Source organism: Heliangelus exortis, chromosome 22 (assembly GCF_036169615.1).
Source record: "Heliangelus exortis chromosome 22, bHelExo1.hap1, whole genome shotgun sequence".
Taxonomy (NCBI): domain Eukaryota; kingdom Metazoa; phylum Chordata; class Aves; order Apodiformes; family Trochilidae; genus Heliangelus; species Heliangelus exortis.
This window is the reverse complement of record NC_092443.1, coordinates 10,148,748-10,172,298: the sequence shown is the minus strand read 5'-3', so window position 1 is coordinate 10,172,298 and position 23,551 is coordinate 10,148,748. Positions and strand designations below refer to the sequence as shown.

At 43.3% G+C, this 23,551-nt stretch overlaps 1 protein-coding gene across 4 annotated transcripts in view; it reads right to left on the bottom strand.

The window, feature by feature from the left end:
• DDX31 (DEAD-box helicase 31) overlaps positions 1–23,551 on the bottom strand; it is a 47,766-nt gene that overhangs the window by 19,458 nt on the left and 4,757 nt on the right. For 3 of the 4 annotated variants that reach the window (XM_071766508.1, XM_071766510.1, XM_071766509.1), the window contains 10 exons: positions 22,087–22,128; positions 20,313–20,377; positions 19,410–19,529; positions 18,910–19,016; positions 18,116–18,351; positions 17,604–17,780; positions 14,908–14,967; positions 8,974–9,024; positions 6,842–6,981; positions 1,133–1,214 (listed from right to left, as the gene is read on the bottom strand). In XM_071766508.1, the coding sequence (XP_071622609.1) occupies positions 1,133–1,214; positions 6,842–6,981; positions 8,974–9,024; positions 14,908–14,967; positions 17,604–17,780; positions 18,116–18,351; positions 18,910–19,016; positions 19,410–19,529; positions 20,313–20,377; positions 22,087–22,128 (1,080 nt within the window). Of the gene's footprint in view, positions 1–1,132; positions 1,215–6,841; positions 6,982–8,973; positions 9,025–14,907; positions 14,968–17,603; positions 17,781–18,115; positions 18,352–18,909; positions 19,017–19,409; positions 19,530–20,312; positions 20,378–22,086; positions 22,129–22,673; positions 22,786–23,551 lie in introns of all 4 variants that reach the window. The other variant, XM_071766511.1, reaches the window with a different exon arrangement.

Sequence of the window (23,551 nt, the reverse complement as noted above, 5' to 3'; positions counted from 1 at the left end):
CCCCCATTTTCCATGAAGTAACACCTGTCCTCAAGCCAATAACAGATATTGTTCTATCACACCCCAGCAACAAATTTAAAGCTCAATTTCTGCACAAATGTAATTGTTGAAAAATTCTCCAAAGTTACCTGCCTATAAGCATATTTGGGAGAAAAAGGAAGTACTGATACACAGAAGAGCTATGTAAAATAATTTCTGGATTAACAAAGGACACCCAAACTTTCACATATTTGTTGAGGTTCCAACATTTAAAATAAAAGCATTAGAGGCTGATTCCAGTGACAAACTGCAGTGGTGGGAAAGAGCTTTAAATAGTAGCTCAGAAGAGCCACAGATCTGGCTTTCAGTGCAATATAGGGCACGTAGGAAATCTGAACACCTTTCAAAAGGATGCAGCATATTTACCAAGATCACCACAGTTTGTAGCAGTCATTTGCAGGAAGTGAGGAGGCTCAGGAATTGTTTAACAGAAAGAACGAGCAGGAAAAACAGAAACAAGAGGAGAAAAAGCAAAAAAAAAAGCAAGCTGCATCATCCTTGACGCATTCTTGACTTCCATTCAAAATGAGGGTTCTTGGAGGATTTAATTTGCCAGCACACAGAAATGCCTGAGACATCAATTGCAAATGATTGAATTCTATGAATTAGCAACTTGAAGGCAGATCCAAAGCTTGCCAAAGCCAATGAAAAGATGCCTGTCAACCCAGTGAGCTTTGTTTTAGGCTCCAAGTAAATAGAGATAATTAAAAAAACCTACAGAACACATCACCAAATAAATTTGCCTCATTTCATCAGCAAAGTTTTATTTCTTCTGTGATCTCCAAGAGCATTTTAGTGCAGAGAAGCCAAAGAGAACAGAAATATGGTGGGGGACAAAAACAAAGTTTTTGCAGTCAGAAACCTTTAGTGTCTGTTACAAAAATATTTGCTGAAGAAGTGACTGCTTTTTTAGGGTAGCAGTTTAAAGACTGGACAATTGTGACACAAGGCAGTTCTGGAGTTATTTATACTGCCTGACATCATGGAAACACCACCCCTCACATTGTAAAGATAAAATCTACAGGAGAAATACTTAAGATATTTAGCTGGTAAGTGAAAACTTCAGCAATTCCAAATCAGTTGAATAACTCACCTTGCTGCCTGGTCTGTGCAACCTGAAGCGATCATCTTTCATCAGGCTGGATAACACCTTCTCCATCTTCAGCTCTGAAACACTGAAGTAACAAAGACAAGAAAAAAATTACCATTTCTCCTACTTCTCAAATAGTGTAATGAGCACAGGCTGATAACAGATAGCAAAGAGATTGAGATTTACACATCCAGCTTACCCCTGAAATACATAAAGCCTTAGACCAGACAGTCACTCAGCAACTGTAAAAGTTGAACATCAGTAAAAGTTTAACAACTGTAAAATCTCAACCCCAGCTGAAATGGAGCTCTCAGTGGACCAGACACTGTTCTGCCCATCAGCTTGTCACACAAGTCACCAACACACCAATTCTAATACAGCATCAAGAGAACTGAGGGTGGACTTTCAGCTCACTGAGACTTCCTGGTTCTCTAGTAGAGTAAGTGACTAAGGAAAAAAATTAAGCCTTTAATTGTGTTAATATTGTTTTCATAAATTTTCTTCCCTTGCACTGAGAAGCATCAAGACCATTGAGAACCACTTGGTTATATTTTCCACAAAAAGAAACTCAAAACAGAGTTTAAAGAGCTCATCACCTTAATGCTTCTTGTAGGATTGCTTTATATTATACATAGGATCTGTAAACTCCACTTTGACCCCACGGAGCATCAAACATTTTATTGCACATTAATGCCATGGGCAGGCAGCAGAAGGTGTCTGGATTTGGCTGCTCGTGCAAGTGTGAGCAAGAGACTGACTGCATGATACACACAGAGGCTGGAAAGATGTGCTCCACTTACTTTACTACTTCTCCTACATCTTGTCTACTCCCCAGTTTAACTTCCAGATTCTCTGGAATCAAAGACATTGCTCAACCCTCACTCAAAGGAACAAACTGCTTTGATGCTTACACACATTTTTTTCTACCCATGTTATTGACTGTGCTCCCCAAACTAAAGAGCCAAAAATAAAGCTGTGCAAAGACAGCTCCTTCCTCTCCTAGTGAGGGAGACAACAGCATCCCAAGGAACTTTTGTTACCAAGCCAATTCTCCTGCAGCTTCCTTCTCCCTGGTTACACCACTGCTCCTTCCCACAAGACCTTCCATCAATCCAACTCCTTGCTACACGGCTTGGGTCAAAGCTCAGAGACACAGAGATGGACATACTCACTTTCCAATTTATTTACAGCTTCAAAAGCTACTTCTGACACCAAATACATGGTTTGATTTCCTTCCCCATTCTCAGCGCTCATCTTCCCTCTCCTATGAAATGTAAAGCCAAAGCCCAGCCCATTAGGGAACCCACAGCATATTTTTTTTTTAAATACAGGGACTCAAGTCAGCTGTCCTAGACAGGCTTCACACTGGGCATTTATTTTCATTCTGTCACCTCACATTCCTCCTGTAGATTCAACCAGATGATTTATTCCCCAGTCCTTCTTGCAAGACACTGCTGGGGACTGTTATGGCCCAGATACTGGAAATGCTTACAAACCTGCTTCATTTCCAAGTGAGTGGTCCTACTTAGAAGTGCATTTACAGGAGACCAGGAATTCTTCATCCTTTTTAATACTGTCTTGTGGGGCACAGGCACACCAGGTGACACAATATAGGAACAGCTGTGCAGCTCCAGGCCATTAATATTACTGCTGCATCCAAACTGGGTCCCATTTCCAAGGGAATTACTCAGGTGATAAAATCTGAAGTTTGTGACCCCTAATTTTCAGCAATGGGCAATGGTCATCTCTAGAAAAAAGATTTGTTTCCCTTTTGTACCAGAATAAATCAAAAAAACTGCATGGAAGCCAAGGAGTACATTTGGGGTTACACCAGTCTAAGGAAGAGAGAAACCTTGGGGGCCCAACAGTTCTCAGTGTCCTGAGTCTCAAATGGTCAGAAAAATGTATGTGGTTTCTGAAAGGAAACATCACTGATTTTCTTCAATTTGTAAAGTATAGAAAAAAATACCATGTCCCTTTCTCTTCACTCAGAGATGTCTAAACACATGGCCAGGAGAACGGATGAACTGTTGCCATACTCTGCATAACAGGACACTGTGATCTGTTCCCCAGATCCTGTTCTTCCCAGGGAAAGGGATGAATATTTTTACTTTTGCCATCTGCTTTTTCAGTCATGGCCAGCCCGTAATTGCAGTAGAAGAGGTGGTCCAGAGAAATGTTCACCTGACCTGGAAGGTGCAGGCCATATGATAACCTATATGGGAGACAAGCCCCACTGCTGTGCAGCTGGGAGTCCCCAAGCAGCAGATTCCTCCGCAGAGGACGCGAAGAAAGGAAGGGGAGGGATGGGGGTAGAGAGGGAAATGAAGCATAAAAAGACAACTGAGGGTTTCTCTGTTTGTTTTTGAAAAGTAGAACAGTAAATTAAAACATAAATGGCAATCACTTAAGCAAGAGAAAAGCATCTCTTACCCCACCCACTCCCCCCACAACAACCCCAAAGGTTGCTTTGACAGGGCTCTGAATGAAAACGTCAAACCTCTGACATTGATTTGTCTGAGATGTGTCCCCCCCACAGCCTCCCCTCCTGGAACCCTGCCAGCTCACAGCCTCACAGCTCCTGAGCCTGGTTCACAGCAGGGAGCAGCGTGTGAGGGGAGCAGGGGAGAGGGAGGGAGGCAGAGAAATGACTCGTGCCTTCACGGTGATGCCTTTCCCTTTATAAATTAGTGAGGGCGCCGTTAGGAGATAAAGAAATTATCTGATAGCTGTCGAGGCAGGCACTGTGAGACTGCAGGTGAAGGAAACAAGAGAGATGTAAGGGGGGGGAGAAAAAAAAGTATATCTCACTGAGGTTTTTTCTGCTTCTTGCTTTCTCCCTTTGAAGGAAAATCTGTTAGTCACACTTAGAACTGAGATAGAACATTTTGGAGTTGTTGTTTTTTTCTCTTTTTTTTAAATAGACTCTTTAAAAAAAACAAAAAAAAGGTAAAGGGGAACGTACAAAAAACAAGAGTGTGGGTGCACACACACCTTTACCGTTAAGTAGAGGAACCACAACTTCAAGCCACACAAAAAGAGAAATAAAGTTGCAGAGAAGAGTGCAGCCTGCTTCAGCCCCTATGGGAATTCCTGATCTCAGCAGAGCCAAAGTGAGATGGTTTTGGCAAAGGCTAATGCTGCTTTACCACGGTGGAAGCCAAGGAAGAGGCTTCAGGTACCAGTGAAAATTAATTGCAAGCGATTTCCAATTTCAAAGGCAGTCATCCCTAATTCCAAAGTGAATTTTCATCCAGGAACAAAGCCACGTCTGCTCTCATTACTTCCGAGTCTCAACATTCCTGGACTTATTCCCATGCATGCTGGGGTGGGTGGAGGGGTTTAAAAAAAAAAAAAAAAAAAAAAAGCAAACACGACACCTCTGGGTTAGATCCTGATCTACTGTAAATCAGCATGGCACTGCTCACTTACACCAGCTGGAGGCTGTGGGGACCCATCACATGCTTTGTCTTCTTAGAAATACATATTTTATGAAGTATTTACATTTCAATAAACCCAGCGGGAATCCCATTTAAAAAAAGAAAAGAAAACAAACCAACAAAACCAAATAAAAAAATTCACAACACACACTCACCCGCAACAACAAAAGAAAAACCAAACAAAAACCTGAGGGATTTAAAAATTAAGCAAAGAATTAAAAAAAATGCAAACTCTGGTAACTTGTGCAGCCCAAGTCAAAAGCTACAAAGACTTGGGATAAAGAAACAAAAATTATCAGTGCTTAGGAGGCTCAGTGACAGTCCAACACATGCTGCCTCTCACCCTCACACTGAATTAAATTGTCAGGATTATCACCATAATGCTCTGTTTATGAAGGGTAACAGCAATTTGTGCTGATGGCACTTGCTGCCTTTAGCTCCAAGCTGCCTTCCTGCATCTCCTCTGCAATTCATCAGCTCTCTTTTCTATCCCGTTGCCCCTTCTCACATCATGTGCTACAATGCAGGAAGAGCAGAGGACACCTGACTGCAAACAGACCAACTCACCCATCCCTGCCAGTTAGACACTGCTTTGATCCATCTGAAGATGAGGGCCAAGGAAGGTAAATTACACACTTGTTTTTTTTTTTTTTTTGGCAAGTCCCTTATCTGTGGGGCAGCGTATTTTGTGAAGAGCATAAAGCAAACAAGAAAAGATGAACCCCAGAGTTATTTGGCTGTACTGATTTGAGAAGTGGAGAAAAAAAAAAACCCAACAACAATATTCACATAAACCTCACTCTGCTCATTCAGTCTTCTACAGATTGCTGAGACCAGGGGCCACTCAACACCAGGTCTCCCTAGCAGATATAATCACCAGCATGAGGGACATTGCTCCTTAAACTTTTTTTAAAAGAACAAAATCGGTTAAAAAGCATTAATATCTTAAGAAAAAAAAAAAAAAAGGAGGGAAATTTCCCTCTCCTTCCTCTACCACCTCCAAAATATTATAAAATAGAAAAATAGAACTTTCCACTTGGAGTTAAAAATTCACAATTATGTGGGACTTCACCTTTAAATGTCAGTGCTGTTTTTTACATGAAAAAAAAACCCTGTCAGCTTAGTCCTCCATGTCTTGCTGGTGTCTGCTTAATAGATAGTTACCTGGGATGATGGATGGCTCTTTGTTAGACCACTAAATGGCTCACAGCCTAGAATAAGCCTGTATTTACTGCCAACATTTGTTTGTTTCAAGGATGCAAAACCAAATTCGACTCCAAGCAGCTCAAACCGACATAAACACAAAAAATAAAAGCAAACTAATTTGTGCAGGAGTTTACAGAGCTCCATCACTACCAGCAAAACACTGAAGGGACTCCACTCAGCTGCTGTTTTGAAATGCTGAGAGACAGCAGTGCAGGGAGCAAGGGGAGTCACATTGATATCCAGCTGACTGAAGAGGCTTGAGACCTGGTATGCCAAGCATATACACTGAGACCTCAATGCTGAGATGCAAATTAGTTTTTTTTTCCCCCCCACAAAAGCACCGTTGTGCAAACAGAGCTCAGCTAAAATCTCATCGTGTGTTGGCCACCAGGTAGCTGACTGCACACTGGGCTGGTCCTTCCCCAGCCTGGCCTGCTCTCCCTGCCACCTCCCTGCTGCTGGATGAGAAGCTTTCTCAGCTAGCTTGGATGCCCACCACACTTTTGGTCTGCAGAGTCCCTCCCCCCTGGTACTTACTGCCTTCCAGGACCATACTGGGCACTCGACACATGCAAAAGCTTCAACTGTTCTTGTCACAAGCCACTTACACAACACATCTTGGCCAATTACCTGCCAGGTATGACCCACAGCTCCCTAGCTATTTCTCCACTGGATCTCTCCCTAAGAGGAAGCACAATCTCTGACAATATGGTGCAGGGCAGGCAGATGGCCAGCTAGCATTTGACAGGCTCATTTGACTTGTGATCACATTGCCACGACTTGAACCCAGGGCCAGAGAAATAACAACGGACTGCAAAGGATCTCAAACTACCCTCTCCTCTCTGCTCCCCTCACCACCACACGCTCACTCAGGCACAATCTGTCAAGGCTGCTGATTTTCACACACATTTATTTTCCTCCTTTTGCTAGTCTGGGGCCAGGTCCTGGATCACAAGAATTAATAAATTCTTATTAAAACCTGCACGAGCCGCAGTCCCGCTGAAAGTGCCACGGAAGGTTAATTAGCAAGGATGAGCTGAAACTTTTGTTCACGTTTCTGACTCACTTAATCTTGTGAGAAGCCAGCAAGCTGACATATTCTGCCTCTGAAGGTGCCAGGACAAGCAGGCTGCTCCCGTGACAGCCAATGCGAGCCGTCCTCCCGATCCGGTGGATGTATTCCGCAGGTGAAGCCGGAGCATTGTACTTCAGAGAGGGGACACAAGAAGGGAGAGGAGGAATTAACAGAACACAGCATGGTAATTATAAACGAGACACTCAGCCTGCTCAGCTGAAACAAAAGGGAGCTCAGCAAAACCCCACAGGCTGCACCTCCCCTGGAATTGGCCAGTTTATCAAGAGCGCATCGGGCTCAGCCCTGTATCCATCACTCAGCTCCCTCAGCACCAGCAGTTTTTTGACATGTGAATGTGACACATTGGCCAACTTTCAGATAACAGGATGGTTTTCCCATCTCAGTGTCTCTTTTTACATTTTTGTTTCTATACAGGCACGTCAGGAACCTGTTTGCTTCCCTTAAAAAAACCCAACACAATCATCTCACAAAGACCTCAAACCAAACATCCCCCCTGACTACACATGCAGGATGATGCCAGCTTTGATTATGGGGAAAAAGCCTTACAACAAAAGACAATGGATTCAAATCTGGAGTCAAGCTAAATTACTTTAATTAAAGCAAGTCACAGCTGGTTACTGGTTAGAAGCAACCTCAGAGAGGGTAGGGAGTAAGCCCTTTCTGCAGTGAGTGATTGAGGTAGCAGTTGTCTCCACATCTACAACTACCAGGCACCATCAAAATGCTGCGTAAAGCCCCACTAATATAGTGGTGCCTCTCATTTACTTTACTGGGAATCAAAACTGCCCAGCCATTTGCAAGATCTGATAAAGGGTGACATATTTCCCTCCCTCTAACCTCCTCCTCTTCTTGCCCCCCTCCTCTCTTTCCTGGAAAAAATGAACATGCACAGAGATACTGCTCAGAAATGAGCCCTCAGCAGTTTAACTGGAAAAAACCCAACAACCAAAGCCCACTCTAGTGTTTATACCTGTGCCCTCTGGCAAAGTTTCTACTGGCTAGAGGTGTGAGTAAGATGCTGTGAGCAATCTAATTGCTCCCTGCAGGTCCTTGCTCTTGGACACAGCTCTCAGGACAGCTGAGATTTCGCCTTCTGGACACACAGAAGTCTCCCAGGGCTTTAGGTAATTTGCACTGCGTTCTAACACTGGCAACTATATCTTTGGTTAAATTATATTAATATACAGATCTGGGAATTCAAGGCTTCACTTCTTCAGCCTTCTTCAACTAGCTGGCTGCTACAAAATATTTCTTTTTTGAAAACACAAAATTAAAATCAAATTTGGTACCTGAAGAGATGAGGTAAAAATTAAAAAGCTTTGTTGAGGCTCTGTGCCCTGTTCTTTTTACCCAGGTGTAACTTGATACACCAGAATCCCTGGATCAGTTTTTCCTCAATTCAACTAACCTTTTTTTTAATCATAAATCTTTTATAAAAATGAAATCTGCTTCATTCTCTGAGTTTCCTCTTGGAAATGACAGGCTGCTATTTTTAAGGTTCAGTCCATCTCTCTCTCAGTTTTTTTTTTTCTTTCCAAAGAATAGTTCTGTTAACAGCAATGCAGCAGTGTTAGGGTTTTATTTGGTTTTCTTGGTTTTTTTTTTTTTCCAGGGAAAATCTGAACTATGCAGTTCTGCTGCAAGCTGAATGCTTACAGCTACCCAGCCCCAACAGAGCAAAGCCTCAGCTGAAACACTGAGGTCACTGCACAGACACTACTGGGGTACTCAGTGTTTACCATTAGGATTGCACTTAAAACTCCTCATGAAGCTGCAGCTGAGGTGGCCAGTACTGGATAAGATTTGGCTTCCTGAGAGGGAGAATGGAGGGTGCTTCCTCCCAGCCAGTGGAATATTAACACACACCTGATAGGACTGGAGTTATTGAAGAGGAAAACAGGCTGTCAAAACCAAAGATATGACAATAATGCAAAGCCTTGAGTCCTGGTCCTGCAGTGAGGAACACAAGGGTCTCCCACACCTGTAGGCACCAGCACAAAGACCAGCAGCAAACTGCAGAAAGAGGGTCTGGAGTGGAAAGAGATTTCATCTGAGCAGGACTGCACTTCATGTGTATGTACACAGGTTTAAAGAGAATTTACCTGCACAATCCAGGTAACCTGAGGCAGGTCTAGTCCACGTGCAGCAACATCCTTTAAAAATAGTAAGGAATTACTTTAGTAAAAATGCTTTGAACATATCAGCAAAGTAAGAATTTTTCTGGGCTGTCAATTATTCCAGGAACCAGCTAGATATGCAAGTAGGAATTCTGTGTATAGCTTGGGGAACAGACAGACCAAAGGTCAATAATAGTAATTCTGAGGGTTTAAAATGCAAAGAATATTGTTAACAGACTAACACAATAAAAAATGATCTACTACTGTGGCCCCAAACCTGGAGGATATAAATCCACCTATTTGAGGAGAGTGGTGCTGAATTACAGCAGCTGCTGCAGTCCCTTTACATTGTTTCTGAGAGAATCAACAGTCTTAATGGTACTGATGCCTTTAGCTCTTCAGTTGGTTTCACTGATGAAAACAGATCTCACAGCTACCCAAACCCTGAGAGAGGCAAAATTAAATCTCTGGAAAATAACACTATTTCTGAGGACACCTTTGTCCACAGCAAGCTTAAGGACTAACACCAGGCTGCTTATGATGAAAAGGAAAATGGCCATAAAGTAAATGGTCAAAGTTGACAGGCCTTGAATGGAATGCCCAAATGCACTGATCTCCACCTACAAATTATTAGTTGTTTGCTAGGTGATGGCCTGAGCTGAGGAGCAGAAAACTTGCAGGTCACCTGGTCCAAAGATGAAAGGCTAGCAAACAATTTAGCAGAATCTGCAGGAAGCCAGAGCACAGCCTGAGGAGACGGGACTTATTTATCCCTTAGATTTTCATCAGTCTGGCTTTGGTTTGGAGAAAGAAAACTCAGCCCCCCCAAAAAAAGAGTCTGGAGCTGCTGTCAGGAGTGTTATTTGATGTGCCAGGTGGTGAGAAAACCCATCAACTTGGAGAAGGACTTGAATGAGACCCTGTAGTTATCACCAGCCAGTACAGCTCCAACACAAACCCTTTCAAAGAGAAAAGAGTTTAAATACTGTTCAAAATGAAGACAGTGTGCAAACATGTTTCAACCTCCCTTCTTCATTTTCTGTTCATTAGCAATGTCCTCACATACTCCTTGGATTTTACATTCACCAGGCACAATAGCAGAGCAGGTGTGCAGATTTAACTCTGTTAGGAAATGTTTTGGAACACATGTATCTTTTAGCTAGTTGCAAAATAGAATATATTAAGAATGTAAGCAGGAGTTTAATGTACTAAAAATGTGTCAGCCACCCACTGAAGTGTTTTCATGCAACTCCCACACACGTTAAAGGCTGGGAAGCTGATGTTTTGGCAGCAAAGGCCTTCCCATAAGCACAAGCCAGGCTGCTTTGTGGCTCCAAGTGCAGTACAAGAGGAGTCACTTTCCACAGAGCCCACTCAGAAATTGTCGACACTTTCGCTCCAACACGCTCATTAAGAAATGACTCGTTCCCAGAGTCAGGATGAACAGATGTACAAAAAGCCATTTAAAGGAGGATGGAGAAAATAAATCAAGAGAAGTCGGGGAACGTGTACAGCAGTTACCAGGATAACAAGATGATAAACTCTACAGCAGGATCAGACAGCAGTGCTGATGTCTGATTCCAATCTGGCTGGCTCTGTTACACACTGACAAGTCTTTGGCCTTTTCCTACACTTTGTTCTGTCTCCCACCCCATGTCTAAGAAAGGCTGTGTTTGATGAGAGGGCTCTGACCCTTGGGACAGAGTCAGTTTACCCAAAATAAGCAGGTAGCCAAAGTGTCCCTGTGGTCAGGAGTTGGTATCTCCACCATGGGGAGGAGAAGCAGCCAGCAAGGACCATCCCTCTTACCCATCAGGATTCTTTCCTTCCTCTTCTAAGACATCTTTTCTCATCACCTCTGCCTGGGAAACACTGCTCAGACAGTATTATTCTCATGTGCATTTGCCAAAACAACAGGAAAGCTGAAGAGGTTAACCAAAAGCCTAATAAATAGCCAGGGAGAACATTTTAGGAGGAGGCTCTCTCCCATCATCAGCCCTGTATTCACTGTTGCTTTCACAATGCCCCCAACTCCACTCAGCTGTTACTGACACATATCAGCAGCTATTCTCCCAGGGTTTAACTTGGCTTTCTTTCAGAAGTTTCTTGGGATTTACTGGTAATTGGAGTGTTTTGCAAACTCTCAAAGATTCCTCAGTACCAGTCCACCTGAGCTTCTTACAGCTCCATTTCCTCAAAGACCCTGGTAGACAGCAGCAATGTAGAATTAGGATAAAAACTTTTTGTTGATTTGCTATCCTCTGCTGGTGGAGCCCATGAGCTTCCTGCTTCTCAGATCTTTAGAAAAATACTTCTGGGTCACCTTACCAGGAAAGAGAATACAGCTGAAGCAACAATTGCCCCGTTTCACTAGCACTACACTCATTCCAGACAGAAGCACCTACCTGCTGCCAGTGCTCTTTCAGGAAACACAACAGACTTCAGTGTATTACTCCCCTCCTTTCCCACTGCCCCAGACAGCATTCCCCTTTCCATGCCTGACCTCACACCACCACTCCTTACCAACAGGGAAACCAAGAATGTGACACCTCAGCAGGTCCCTGCTGATTCCTTTCAATGGGCAATAGAAGGCAGAATTAAGTGACCATCTCACAGGGGTAAGGACACATAATCAACACCAAAGCCATTTTACCAAGGAAACACAATAACCTGAAGCCTTAACCATGTTCCTGCCCTGATCCCAACTGCAGGTCACCAAATGGCACAATATCAAAACATCACCCACCCAAAGGCTTCCAGAAACGCTGACATCCATGTCACCAGGCTGTGCCTGTGGTGGGGGGGTACAGAGGGGTGGCTGTAAGGGAAGAGAGGGTGACAAGACCACACTGCAAGTGAGGCACGTGGCTGCAGAAGATCAGAACCAGCACAGCCACAAAAAATTTTGCAAGGGCCTCAGTTTCCTCAGTCCCACTCACACCATCTAATTAGGGCAAAGGAAACTGCTAAAGTTGCTTTTGAAAGACACTCAATGGTGAGGTCTTGAAGGCCCTGAGCTTGACAATTGGCTGCCTACATGAGGCCTAGAAGTACAGATGGAAGGCAGCTTGCTCAGGTGCCAGGCTGTCAGTTGGATTAAAATGACTCATTTATTTACCAAAGAACCTCACAAAGTGCTTTAGCTAACAGGCAGAGAGGGCCGAGCGGCTCTCTCCAAGCTGGGGAAGAAGCTCTCGCGCCTTCCCGGGCTGCCAAAAGTCATTACTGCCGGGTGTGGAAAGCCATCAGCAGGGTGGAGACCCCCGTCGGCAGGGTGACAGATTGGGCTGCGTAATCAGAGGAGGAAGGAGAGAGCACAGAAGCTGTCAGAGGAGAAAGCTCTTGGCTGGGGCCGCCAGAAAACTGGCAAGATGAGTTAGCGTGACTGAGTAAACAGCAAACAATCTCCAAATGATCTTTCCTCCCTCCCTGGAAGAGATGAACTTGTTTAAAAGGCACATCCCAAAGGAAGGCGCAAAGAACTTCAGTGAAGGAGAGAGAAATAAAGCTGGATGAGACCCTCTGAGGTGCAAGGGCCCTTCTTTATTTTCTTGTCTGCCAGCTTATATTGCCTGGCAAAAATATTTCATGGAATATATTAATATACATATGACATAGAGCAAATTAATAAAAGGAACAGCAGGTCCCATTGCTTACTAGAGCGGAAAGATGGGTGGAGAACATGGCATAAGGGACGAGGGAAGGACAGCAACATTATTTGTGCTGCTCTTTTGTGAGCCAGGTTTCAAAATTCTGTGAGCGCAATCGGTGTTTTTGCAGTGAAACGAAGGGAACCATCTTCCTGCAAAACATTTTTGCTGATATGAAGGAAAGTGTTGGAAAAAGCAATGCCCTCGGAGGCAGGAGGTGGCCACAGTGCCTGGCTGCCCTTTGGACATCTGCGTTGGGAAGGTACCTGTAATGTGGGACTAGTGCAAAGTGTATCTCTATATTAAGGCGTCCATATGGTCCCCATTACTGTGGTAACAGGCCACCTCCTGGTTTCAATGCATTTGTCCTCCCAACATCTCTGTAAGATAGAACAGTGCTACTCTCCCCATTTTACAGATGGGGACCTGAAGCACAGAGAGATTTTGGACTCAGACACACAACTTACTGTGCTTAACGTGCTAACCCTGTGCCAGCTGAGCCATGGTGACTGAACTGTCAGGACCTGCATCCCTGCCTTCAGTAAATGCAAAGTAGCTTAGACTGAAACCAAGGAGGGTTACAATAAATACCTTACCTTACACTACCCTCTTCATGGCAATCTAGGTTAATCCACATTACCTCCCATTTATGACAGATCAGGGCCAAATACACAACTATCACTGCTCAGCTGACATGTGGCTCACTTGCCCTGTCACCACAATTCCACACCCACTTGTACAGACTCCATGGCATGGCAGGAAATTGAACCATATCTACAGCCTCTCAAGAGGGGGATGCCATCCACTGGGACTTCTTTACCAAAATTGTTCTTCTTCCTGCCATGTCAACAGCTTTACAATTCCCACCAGATTTTTCTGCCACAGGCTGCATTTCCCCTTCGAATGGTCTCACTGAAGAACTGATATCCCAGTGATTGCAATGACTGTGTTTTCTCTTTGTCTAAAATTGAGCATCCACTGTCTTTCCAACCACATGAAATTGAAATTCCAGTAGCAAGATATGTCCCTGAAATTTCTCAGTTACAGACAGCATGTGCATGAAGGACAACAAAGTTCAGCTATTTATTATTTAGAATTTACCAAATACTTTTTATCTTTAGGATACTTAATCTCCACCACTGAATGATTTAAGCTTTTCTATCCTCCTCAGTCAAGACACTAAGGTATTACTTTCATATACAGGGAAACCAAGTTATAATCACACTTATACCTTGCAAAGATGCAATTTGACCTTGATCAAATCACTGAAAGGTTGTACACCTCACACAAGCAGAACCAAGACTAACAAGTAACAAGTACAGTGTTACAGCTGATACAATACTTAATTTGACAACACAAAATCAAACACTCCTACACACATGGCAGGCCTAGCTTGAACTGCAGGCGTAAAAATAAGATGAAATTCAGCCCCCACTCTGAAAAAATTGCAACTAGTTTCCTTTAAGAATAATGTGCTGCAAGAAGAGGAGTCATTTCAGAGCTGGAGAGGGTTTCTCAGCTCTAATTACTCCCGATAGCTGTAATTTACAAGTTTGCAGTGGGCAGAAATCGCCAAGATTCACACATTTTCAGATCAACAGCTGCCACTATTAGAGAGCAAATCGTGCAGCCTTCTGCACCACTGCAGCCAGCTAGCTGTGGCACTGACAGGTCAGGAACGAGAAGAAGAAGGTGCCACCACAACACAAGGGTGCCAGCAAACTTCAGTAGAGGACAAGAATTTCTCCCTCAGCACCCTTGAAGGGAGCTTGAAGGGCAAAGCATGGAGAGCAGCAGAGCATGTGCATCCTTAATGACACCACTCTCTGGCTGGGCTTCCTTTCCACCTTTGCAGGTTTTACTTTTTAACCTTGGGGCAAGTGTTAAAGTTACATCCCATTTACCTGGCAATTATGGGGCACAGTACAAATCAGGATTGCATTCTACTGACTGCATGTAGAGGGCAAGGTTCCAGCTTCAAATGAACAGATTTTTTCCAGACATAAGACCATGCAAAATACCAAGAAGCCTCTTGTGTAAGACATTCACTTTTTCTGTATATAGTACCTCACAGCACAAGACCATGTAATGGTTTGCAAACAGGGCACCAGTCCTTATTTAACACGGGAGATGCAGATGAAGGAGATGACTTTCCTCAAGGTCAGACAGCGAGCTGGAATTAGAGCTCAGTGCCAAATCCTGTGCTCTACCATTAGATACCAGACAGGCCCATTAGTGTGGAGCTGCAAAGGGACTCCAAGCTACTTACAGTGCAAAGCAAGATGCCAGTCTTGGATTTTAGGAACTCCTGGAAGACCTCTGTTCTTTCCTAGAGGATTGAAACAGAAAAATGAGGAGTGCTTATGAACATTACAATAAAACATAAAGCAAATTAGATAACATAACAACTATACCTCAGTTCACTGTACCATGCACAGCTTCAAAAACAAAGGAACTGACTTCACAAGTTCCAGTCAGCCTTCCCTTGCTAATTGAAAAAAAAAAAAAACTGAAAAAACTCATGGCATGCAGGTATGGTCCGGGTAGGAAGCCAGTGTCTGGGGCAAACCTCAAGGCATTTGGTCAACTCAAAGCACCCAACACCTCCATGGTTTGCAGAGAAGCATGGCCTGTGGATGTCAAAAAGCAAGAACTGTTTTACATGGAGAGGGGATCCACAAAAGATTTGGTAGCAGCAACAGAAGCATTGGCATAAGTTATGGGCAACACAGGCTTTTCAATGCAATAAAGAGCTGGGCATCTTAACTGCTGTCTGTCCAGCCACAGGATGGGAGGATAAGCTCATTTTGTTGACACAGTGATACAGTCACATCACAGATCAGCCTCATCAGGTGCCCAGTGGGGCATGCAGACTGTCACTGGACTGAGGGTGTAATTATGAAGTATCAGGGATGCTCAGCTGCAGAGATGCTCACCTGAAATGCTGGGGGGATAAGTTTAACAGGGCAGGAGGGATGAGACCCTGTCCAGAAATCCCTGCCCAAAGGGTCAAGGAGGCAGGACTCCTAGGCCCTGCATGCAGCTGCCACAGATCTCCTGGACAGCCTCCCACAGCCTTCCCACAAGGAAAGGCCTCACAGTGACAAGGGCCAAGGGGGCTGCTGACACTGGGATGGAGGTTGCTCCTTTCCACGAGTGTCAGTCAGATGCTCCCCAGCCTTGTCCTCATGGCTGCTCTGCACCAGATGAATTCCTGCAGCTCCCACTTTTCACACAAGCTCAGGCTCCCTCCTTGGGTTGCCCCAAATTGTCCCTTTCTCAGTCTTTGAGCTCCAGAACTGCAGGAACCTGACAGTATGGCTCCTCACTAACTTTCAAGAGCCTCCTGCTCTGTCAGTCCCAAAACCTTCCTAAGCACACCTCAGTTAGTTTAACTAACTGCTTTGGGGTGAATTTATTTTCTTGACAGAAGCAAAAGAAACTGATTCTCTAACACACATCACAGTATGTGCTGTCACACAAGGCAATCCTGAGCACCAGCAACTGAAAGCCTCAATAGCATTTGGTCTTTGCTTGCCAGCACCACCTCTCCACCCATGCTCCCTCTCCCCAGCTGTGGGAAACCATCTCACACTCTTTTGATTTGATCCCTTTTCCTGACTCTTTCCCTTTTCAGAGCCCAGGCTGATTCTGGCCACAGAAACACCATGCCCCTTTCCTTCCTATCTCTTTTGCTTCCTCCCTCCAAGATATATCCTTCTTTCCATGTTTCAACCCTAGTTCTAGCTAGGAATTAAGTGACTGTCCTGTTATGTTGATGGTACAGAAGAAGCCTTATGCACCTGACTCCCAGCTAGAGGTGCTGTTCTAGGAAAGAAGGGAAAACTTGGGCCTTGCTGACACACTGAACCCTCTGCTGACAAAAATTAAAGAAGAGAGCACGCTGTATCTTGTTGACAATGACAGCAGCCGTGCTCAGCAGTACCATATGGGATCCACAATTTAGCTCCATTAATGCTCTCAATTTGAAGACATCAAGCACTAATTACACACTGGGTACTAAAAAGGCAAAACCCTTCCCCTGGTGCCAGCTACTTAGTGGTGTTCTGTTGGCTTAACAGCTGGTCAGGGTAGAGTTGGGCCAGACCAAGCCTGCTCACTTGCTCAGGCAGGCAGGTTGAGGAAAGGCCAGACTGCAGGGACAGCAAAGCACATGTTTCTGGTCTCCACAGGATGGGAATGAGTAAAAAAAAAAAAACAAAAAAAACAATGGCTCTTCACCTCTTGCTTCATCAGAAGAGCTCTATTCATTTACCATCTCTGCTGTGCAACTCAGAGTAGAGCAGTAACTCTCTCCATCACGGGGCAGGATCAGGGGCTCAACTTTGAAGGGGGGCCTCTCAGGTATTGAGAGAAATGTTGCAGTGACAATTCATTTGACATTCTTTCCCTAGCCTCTTAGCTCTCTGTAGCAAGCTTCAAACTCACCCAGGCCTATCCAGATAAAACTTATAGTTATTTTGGGGTAATGAGTGCTACATCACTCCATCCCAGGGAAAAGAGCAGTCTATCACTACAGTATTCTTCAAAACCAAAGCCAAACTTGATCCATCCTCATCTAAAGGGGGCAACTTAGTGGGTATTACTGTTTTAGGGCTTGGATGAGGTCTTCCTTTGGCATTAAAACTGTCTTGACTGCATGAGAGAGAACCACAGATACATAAATGCTTTAAGTGCACCCACAGGGAATACAGAACAGTTGCCTCAATCTGCTGAAATAACATCTCTTGCCTCTTCAGCTGTGTTTGTTCAGCTATATCTATCAAGGTACTTTCCAGAAGTGGGACAATATTCTTTTTCTCATTAGCAGATGGAAGAGTGAGGCCCCTAGAGGTGAAATGACTCTCTGTCCTCCTTTCTGCCCTCCTCCCCAGAATAACTACATAATAAATCATAAGTAATAAGGAACAAAACTGTGTGTCCTGACATTTTAAGAATGCTTACTTCCTGTTCCATGTTGCCGTGCAGCCGGAGAAATTGTAAGTGAGCAGAGGAGCCAGATGAATGTCCAGGTTGTTCTGACTCTACCCCTCCTGAAAGGACCTTTAGAAGAAGCACATAGTAGAATTCCACTTGTTCACAGCTGGAGAAAAAGATGATCATCTTGTGGTTTTTTTCAAACTGCAAGAAAAACAAGAAAATTGCACATGACCATTTCCATAGGCCTCTCCCAATTCCCTGATCACTGTAGGATCTGGGTGGCTTCCACCACCAGGAGAGGATTAGGAGTTTGACACCAAATACTGAGCCCACAAAAGAAGTATGAGTAGACACTGCACAGGTATCTCACTGCCAGCATGAAAGACACAACAGCATCTCAGTTTCCTGTGTCTCTCTGTACAACAGATGCATTTCAAAGCCCTGGATCTAATCCATGTTATCCTTGACAGAGTAACAGATAAAGGAGTTGGAAAGGGCAAAGGGCTACCTAGTACTATAAATGCATACAGTCTCACCTTGCATTTCTCCAGGATAAAAGCTGCTAATGTGACAAGCCTCAGTTTGCTGGGGACCATCACAACATACTGTTTGAGCTTCTCAGGAACAGCAAAGTTTTCCTGCTCCATGCAGCTGGATGAGCTACTGGCTTGTTGATCTGCTTGTGATGCTGGTTTGAGTGTCTTCTGGATGTCATCTGCTACGGAAATTCTGACAGGATCATTCAAACTGATATCAGCCAGCCGTGTCACTCCTAAAGCACAGAAATTGAAAAACACCAGGTCCAGACTGGGGTGTTGCTGGGGAAGGGGATGATATAATCACATAAAAACCCCAAACAACTAAAACAATTCCAGCGAAGAGCAAAGAACTAACAAGCCATGCCTCAAACACTGACAAAGCACCTCCACAAACTTAAGACTTCTCAGGACTTAGCCCAGCTTAGTTGCTGTGTACTCCACCAAAAGCATAACAAGGAACTACTTTGGCCAACTCTGCTACTTGACAGTACAAAAATGCAATGACCAGTTAGACAGCCTTTGGCTGCTTTTTAACTGGGTATGTGGAAAACATACAACCTTCACTCTACCAAGAGGAGAGAAGTCATGAGGAGAGCAGGAGTCATGGTGACTTTGCTCCAGAGTTAGAGGCATATGCAAGACCCCTGTGTATACACTGATTTCTATCATATATTCCAGTTGTGAAGGACAAGTGTCCTCAGTCCAAAGGAATCAACAGGCACCACTCCACCTCTGCAAAGGGCTTCAGGTTGAGTTTCATCTGAAAGAGCCCCCACCTCTCTACAACCTACCTTCTGTGAGGGTGGCTGAGAGGAGGATGTTCTGGCGTGTTGCTCTCTCAGCATTCAAAGCATTGAGTATCACAGCCACATCCTTCTCAAAGCCCAGGTCCAGGATCCTACAAAAACAGAGAGGTGCTGAAAGCTGCTGTAAGAGAGGAATGGGGAGAAAGTCTCAATAATACACAAGCCCACTAGGAACAGAAGTGCTAGAGCTGATCAGAACTTTGGCTCATCCAGCTTCATGTTCCGTCTCCAACTTTTGCCAAGGTCAGACATGCCAGAGGACACTGAGAGAATCCCTGGGATGAATAATTGTACAATGATCTCTCCAAATGGGACATTTCTTCCTGATCCCAGACGTCTGGTGCTTGGTAAGGCCACAAGGCACAAATGGGCTAAGATCATGGACACACCCCCTCCTTCGTTGTTTAAAAATCTCATGAATTATGATACAGAGAGGATGACAACTGTTACTATTGTTTTCTGTATCTAAGCACTTGGAAGGTTACCTGTCTGCTTCATCAATAATCAGCCACTGAGTGTGACGGAAATGAATGCATTCTGTAGACTTGATGTGATCCACCAGGCGACCAGGAGTGGAGATGAGGATGTTTATCCCTTTACGTAATCTGTTTAGATTAAATAACAGTAACAACAACAACAACAAAACCACAACAACAATAATAGAAATAAGAAAAAAGAAAATAACTCTGCAATGGGGACTCGGAGTGAGAAAATGGAAGCTACAGAGATAAAAATTGTGACCATACTAAAATTAGGAGGGACAATGCTTTCTCACCAAGTAGAAACTGAAACTTCTTGCATCCTTGATCATCACTGACACTCAAGGCATACTCAGTGATACAGAGTGGAAAGAAATACTAATAATATTTTAAAAGTTTTAAATGCCAAAGCTAAGTTTTCTTTTCTAACTGAGTACTTTTCTTACTGTCAAGAGTAAACTTCTTTTTCTGTATGCTTATATACAGAGAAATGAAAATTCCATTTTGGATTACCAGCTTACAATTCAATTCTTGAGAAGGGAAAAGAAAGAGATTTTTAACACCAGGAAATCTCTTCTCCAGAAAGCAATATCCCCCATAACAAATACTGAGACAGCACTCAGTGGTAAGCAAATACAGGTGTTTGTCAGAATAGAAAAAAAAATACTGACACAAGGGATCATCTTCTCAGAAGGCTCATCAACATTTTAGAAACAGATCCAAGTGAGGGAAGTGAATACTTCCTGCTGACCCAGTCACTGTGTCTGTGTCAGATCCAGGGGGATCTCAGCTTGATCCAAACTCACAATCCTCCCTCCCAGTAAGAAAAGCACTCTAAAGAAGAATAACAGATAAAACCAGTGTAGAACAGAAGAACACAAACTATGATTTAAGAAGCTGGCTTCCTACCTGGCTTTTTCTGATTTTCTCTTTTCTCCCCCCATCAGCACTCCGGGCACAATCCAGGCAAATGGCTACAGAAAGGAAAATCAAGGCCAATACAGACTCTTCTTATAAAGAGACAGAGCCTAATCCAAAACTTATGTTTCTTGGTAACAAGAGAAAGGACTAGAAAAAAAAACAGAACTAGGGCTGAAAGCAGTGTGCATCTGATTTGATCTAACAGATACAGCCTACATGCACCCTCTCACACACAGTTACTCATAAACAGCACCTTTAGTTCTAGCCATGTAACTTCCTTCCCACACAAGGAGACAGAAATGCAATAATTTCTGCACCACCTCAAATCACATAATAATAATTCTTTTCTTTCTTCCTGTGTAGCCTACCAGTTCAAAGACAACCTACAGTGATATTTCTTCATCTTGACTTCAAGCAATATCTTCCTGCAGCCAAGGAAAATTTAAGAAAAACACAGGACCTGTCAGTTTGTGGCTACATACACAGACCTACATGCACACAACCACCATGGCCATGAACATTAAACATCAGGCTCAGTGATACTGGCAGTTTATGTCACTTATTCCAACTCTTCATTGATCCAGTACTGCCCAATATTTACAGGGGAGATAATCAAAGCACAACACTGCCATTGCCTCACTGAAGGGGAAATGCAGGACAGGAGCAGAGCACAGCTTGCAAGGATTGCACAAATGTGTGACTGGTAAATAGGCTCAAGTTTGCATGGGTCACTGCTTGCCAGAAATGCTCCCAAAAAACAGTTTCTACAAAGAGCTCCTTTTAAAAGCTTAAATTAAGGAAGATGTCTAAGCAGGATCCACACAATGTAAACTCAGCAGCTGGTGTAAGAGGAATTGCAGCAAGAGCAGCTCACCCAGCCTTCTGCTCTCTCAGTAATAATGCAATTGTATTACACCCTCCTTTTGTCCAAGGTACACTCAAACCACAATCTAAATCTTTTGCTTTGGGTCACTATGACAGTTTACACTGCACATGATGGTAACTACACATTATAAGCAACAAAGAAAAATTAGAGGGAAGTCAGTCCAGATTTCACCTGGTGAAGGACTTCAAAAGTCCATTTGTAGGAACTTCTGATTACGATGAAAGAAGACTGAAGTACTTTAAGCTTCAGCATGGCACACCCAAACTTTAGTTGGTAATCCAGCACAAAAATAGACTTGGGAAGTGCCTTATTCTTTAAAGAAAAAACAGAGAATGAAGTGGGACTGTAGATCAGATAAATGATTTAGATACCTCTAGCCCCATGGTAAGATACTCTGCTTCAGTGAAAAGAAAGGCACTATCATTTAATGATTTAAAAAGCCTTTTAATTTATCCAGCCATTCAACTGGCAAAGCAATTCACCAAGTTCTACTTCCCCTCTGAAACCCATCTGTCTAGTATTAGTTTCAGTGAAACAGTACTTGTCATCCTGAGAGTTTCTATTCATAATTCAAACTGAAACAATGGTAGGTGCTTCTAAAAACAAAATGTGAAAATCAGCTATGCTTACTTATAAAAATATGTGGAAATAAGGTGCCATAATTAACCACTTAGTTGTTGACTTAATAGTTTGGAAAATTGCTAAAGGGAAATCACACTTAAGCTCACTTAAAGACAAACATATTTATCTTTAAGGAGCACATATCTTGTCAGGTGCTGGATTTCCTTAAACATCCACAATTCCCAGAATTGAAGTTGTTTAGCATCTTACAGCAAGAGGCTCGAGAAGTAAGGACACAGAGCATTGAATTCTTACCTTTAGCAGTTTCTGCATTGTATCAAAACTCTGGAGTGCAAGCTATAAAAATCAACAAAAGAAAAGCAGCTCTGAAAAAGTCCCTGAACTACAAAAATAGACTACAAGTCCCTTTGGTTCAAAATGTAACATAATCTAATTATGTGTATTATCAGAATACTAAAGACAGCCTTTATTTTTATATTACAAGGTGTGTATTATTTTATTATCTTGCATAATCCGTTTTTTAATCATATCTGGACCTGTTCAAAAACACCTCTACTGGTTCAACTCCACAAGACAGTTCTCAGGACAAGACAGACTTCTGATGACTTCTGAGAATGCCCCAGGAGAAAATAAGCTGAAGCCAGAAAAGTTTTTGATTCACTGGAAGAGTACAAGGGAAACAGCACAATTTTTGGATAACAAAAACTATGAGAAGAAAAGGCAGCCCAGAGGCAGGCAGGACAGACCACATTATTCCCTCACCTGACCCATGGACTGATCATACCACTGGATCTTTCTATCTTGCTGTTTCCCAGTCAGCAAAAGAGATGATATGTACAGAGGTTGCAACCCCAGATGTCTGGTCAGGAGGAAGCATTTACCTGTTGGGTTCCCTGTGCTGTCTGACAGCCTTTTCTCCTGTGGCAATGAAGCCAACCAGGAAAGGTAGTGGTGTCATCCTGACTCATCCATGGAATGAGTATGTGAGCAGGGCTTGGATATGGGAGCAGAACTGTAAGAAATGCTCTGACTACACATGCTGTGTACTACTATTTGCCAAGACCTCAAGAAAGGCCACCACTTTCGTGACAAAGTAATACCAACTGCAATGACAAATTATCTTGCTAAACACTCTCAATGGCAGCCCTTTAAACAAGCTTAGTTTCCTACATGCTTAGTATTCATACAGCATCCTAGAGAGGCAGTAAGTTTGCTGCTGTAAAAATTTAAATAGCTTCAGAGCAGTCTCCTTCCACACAACTGAGCTGAGATATTGCACTGCAGGTTGCATAAAACATTGTGCCCCAAACTAGGTATCTGCAATCAATTCTCCACATGGAAGTTATTATCATTTGACATACAAAAACCAAAAGTTGATACTCTCCTCTGAAACTGCCTTTGCAATTGCAAATAATGTAAATCAAACAGGAGAGAGTTCAGTGGAGAAACTGACTATTGGAAGCCTCATCTTCAGTATTCACTTATGGATTTGAAAAAAAAGGCTTTAAAAGTGAAACGTTTGTATAAACCTACACATTTGCAAAGCTGATTTCAGTGGTTTTACCTGTTGCCCCCTGGGTGAGCCAGGAAAACTTCTCCCTTTCACACACTGTGCTATACAGTTTCTCCAGTCTTAATTATTTGCCACTGCATGAGGAAAACTTAAAGAGATTCCTACTTTCTTTTTTTGGTATGGCACTGAACAAAAATGATAACATGCATCCAGAGGGCAAACACTCTAAGGACAAGAACTGAAAAA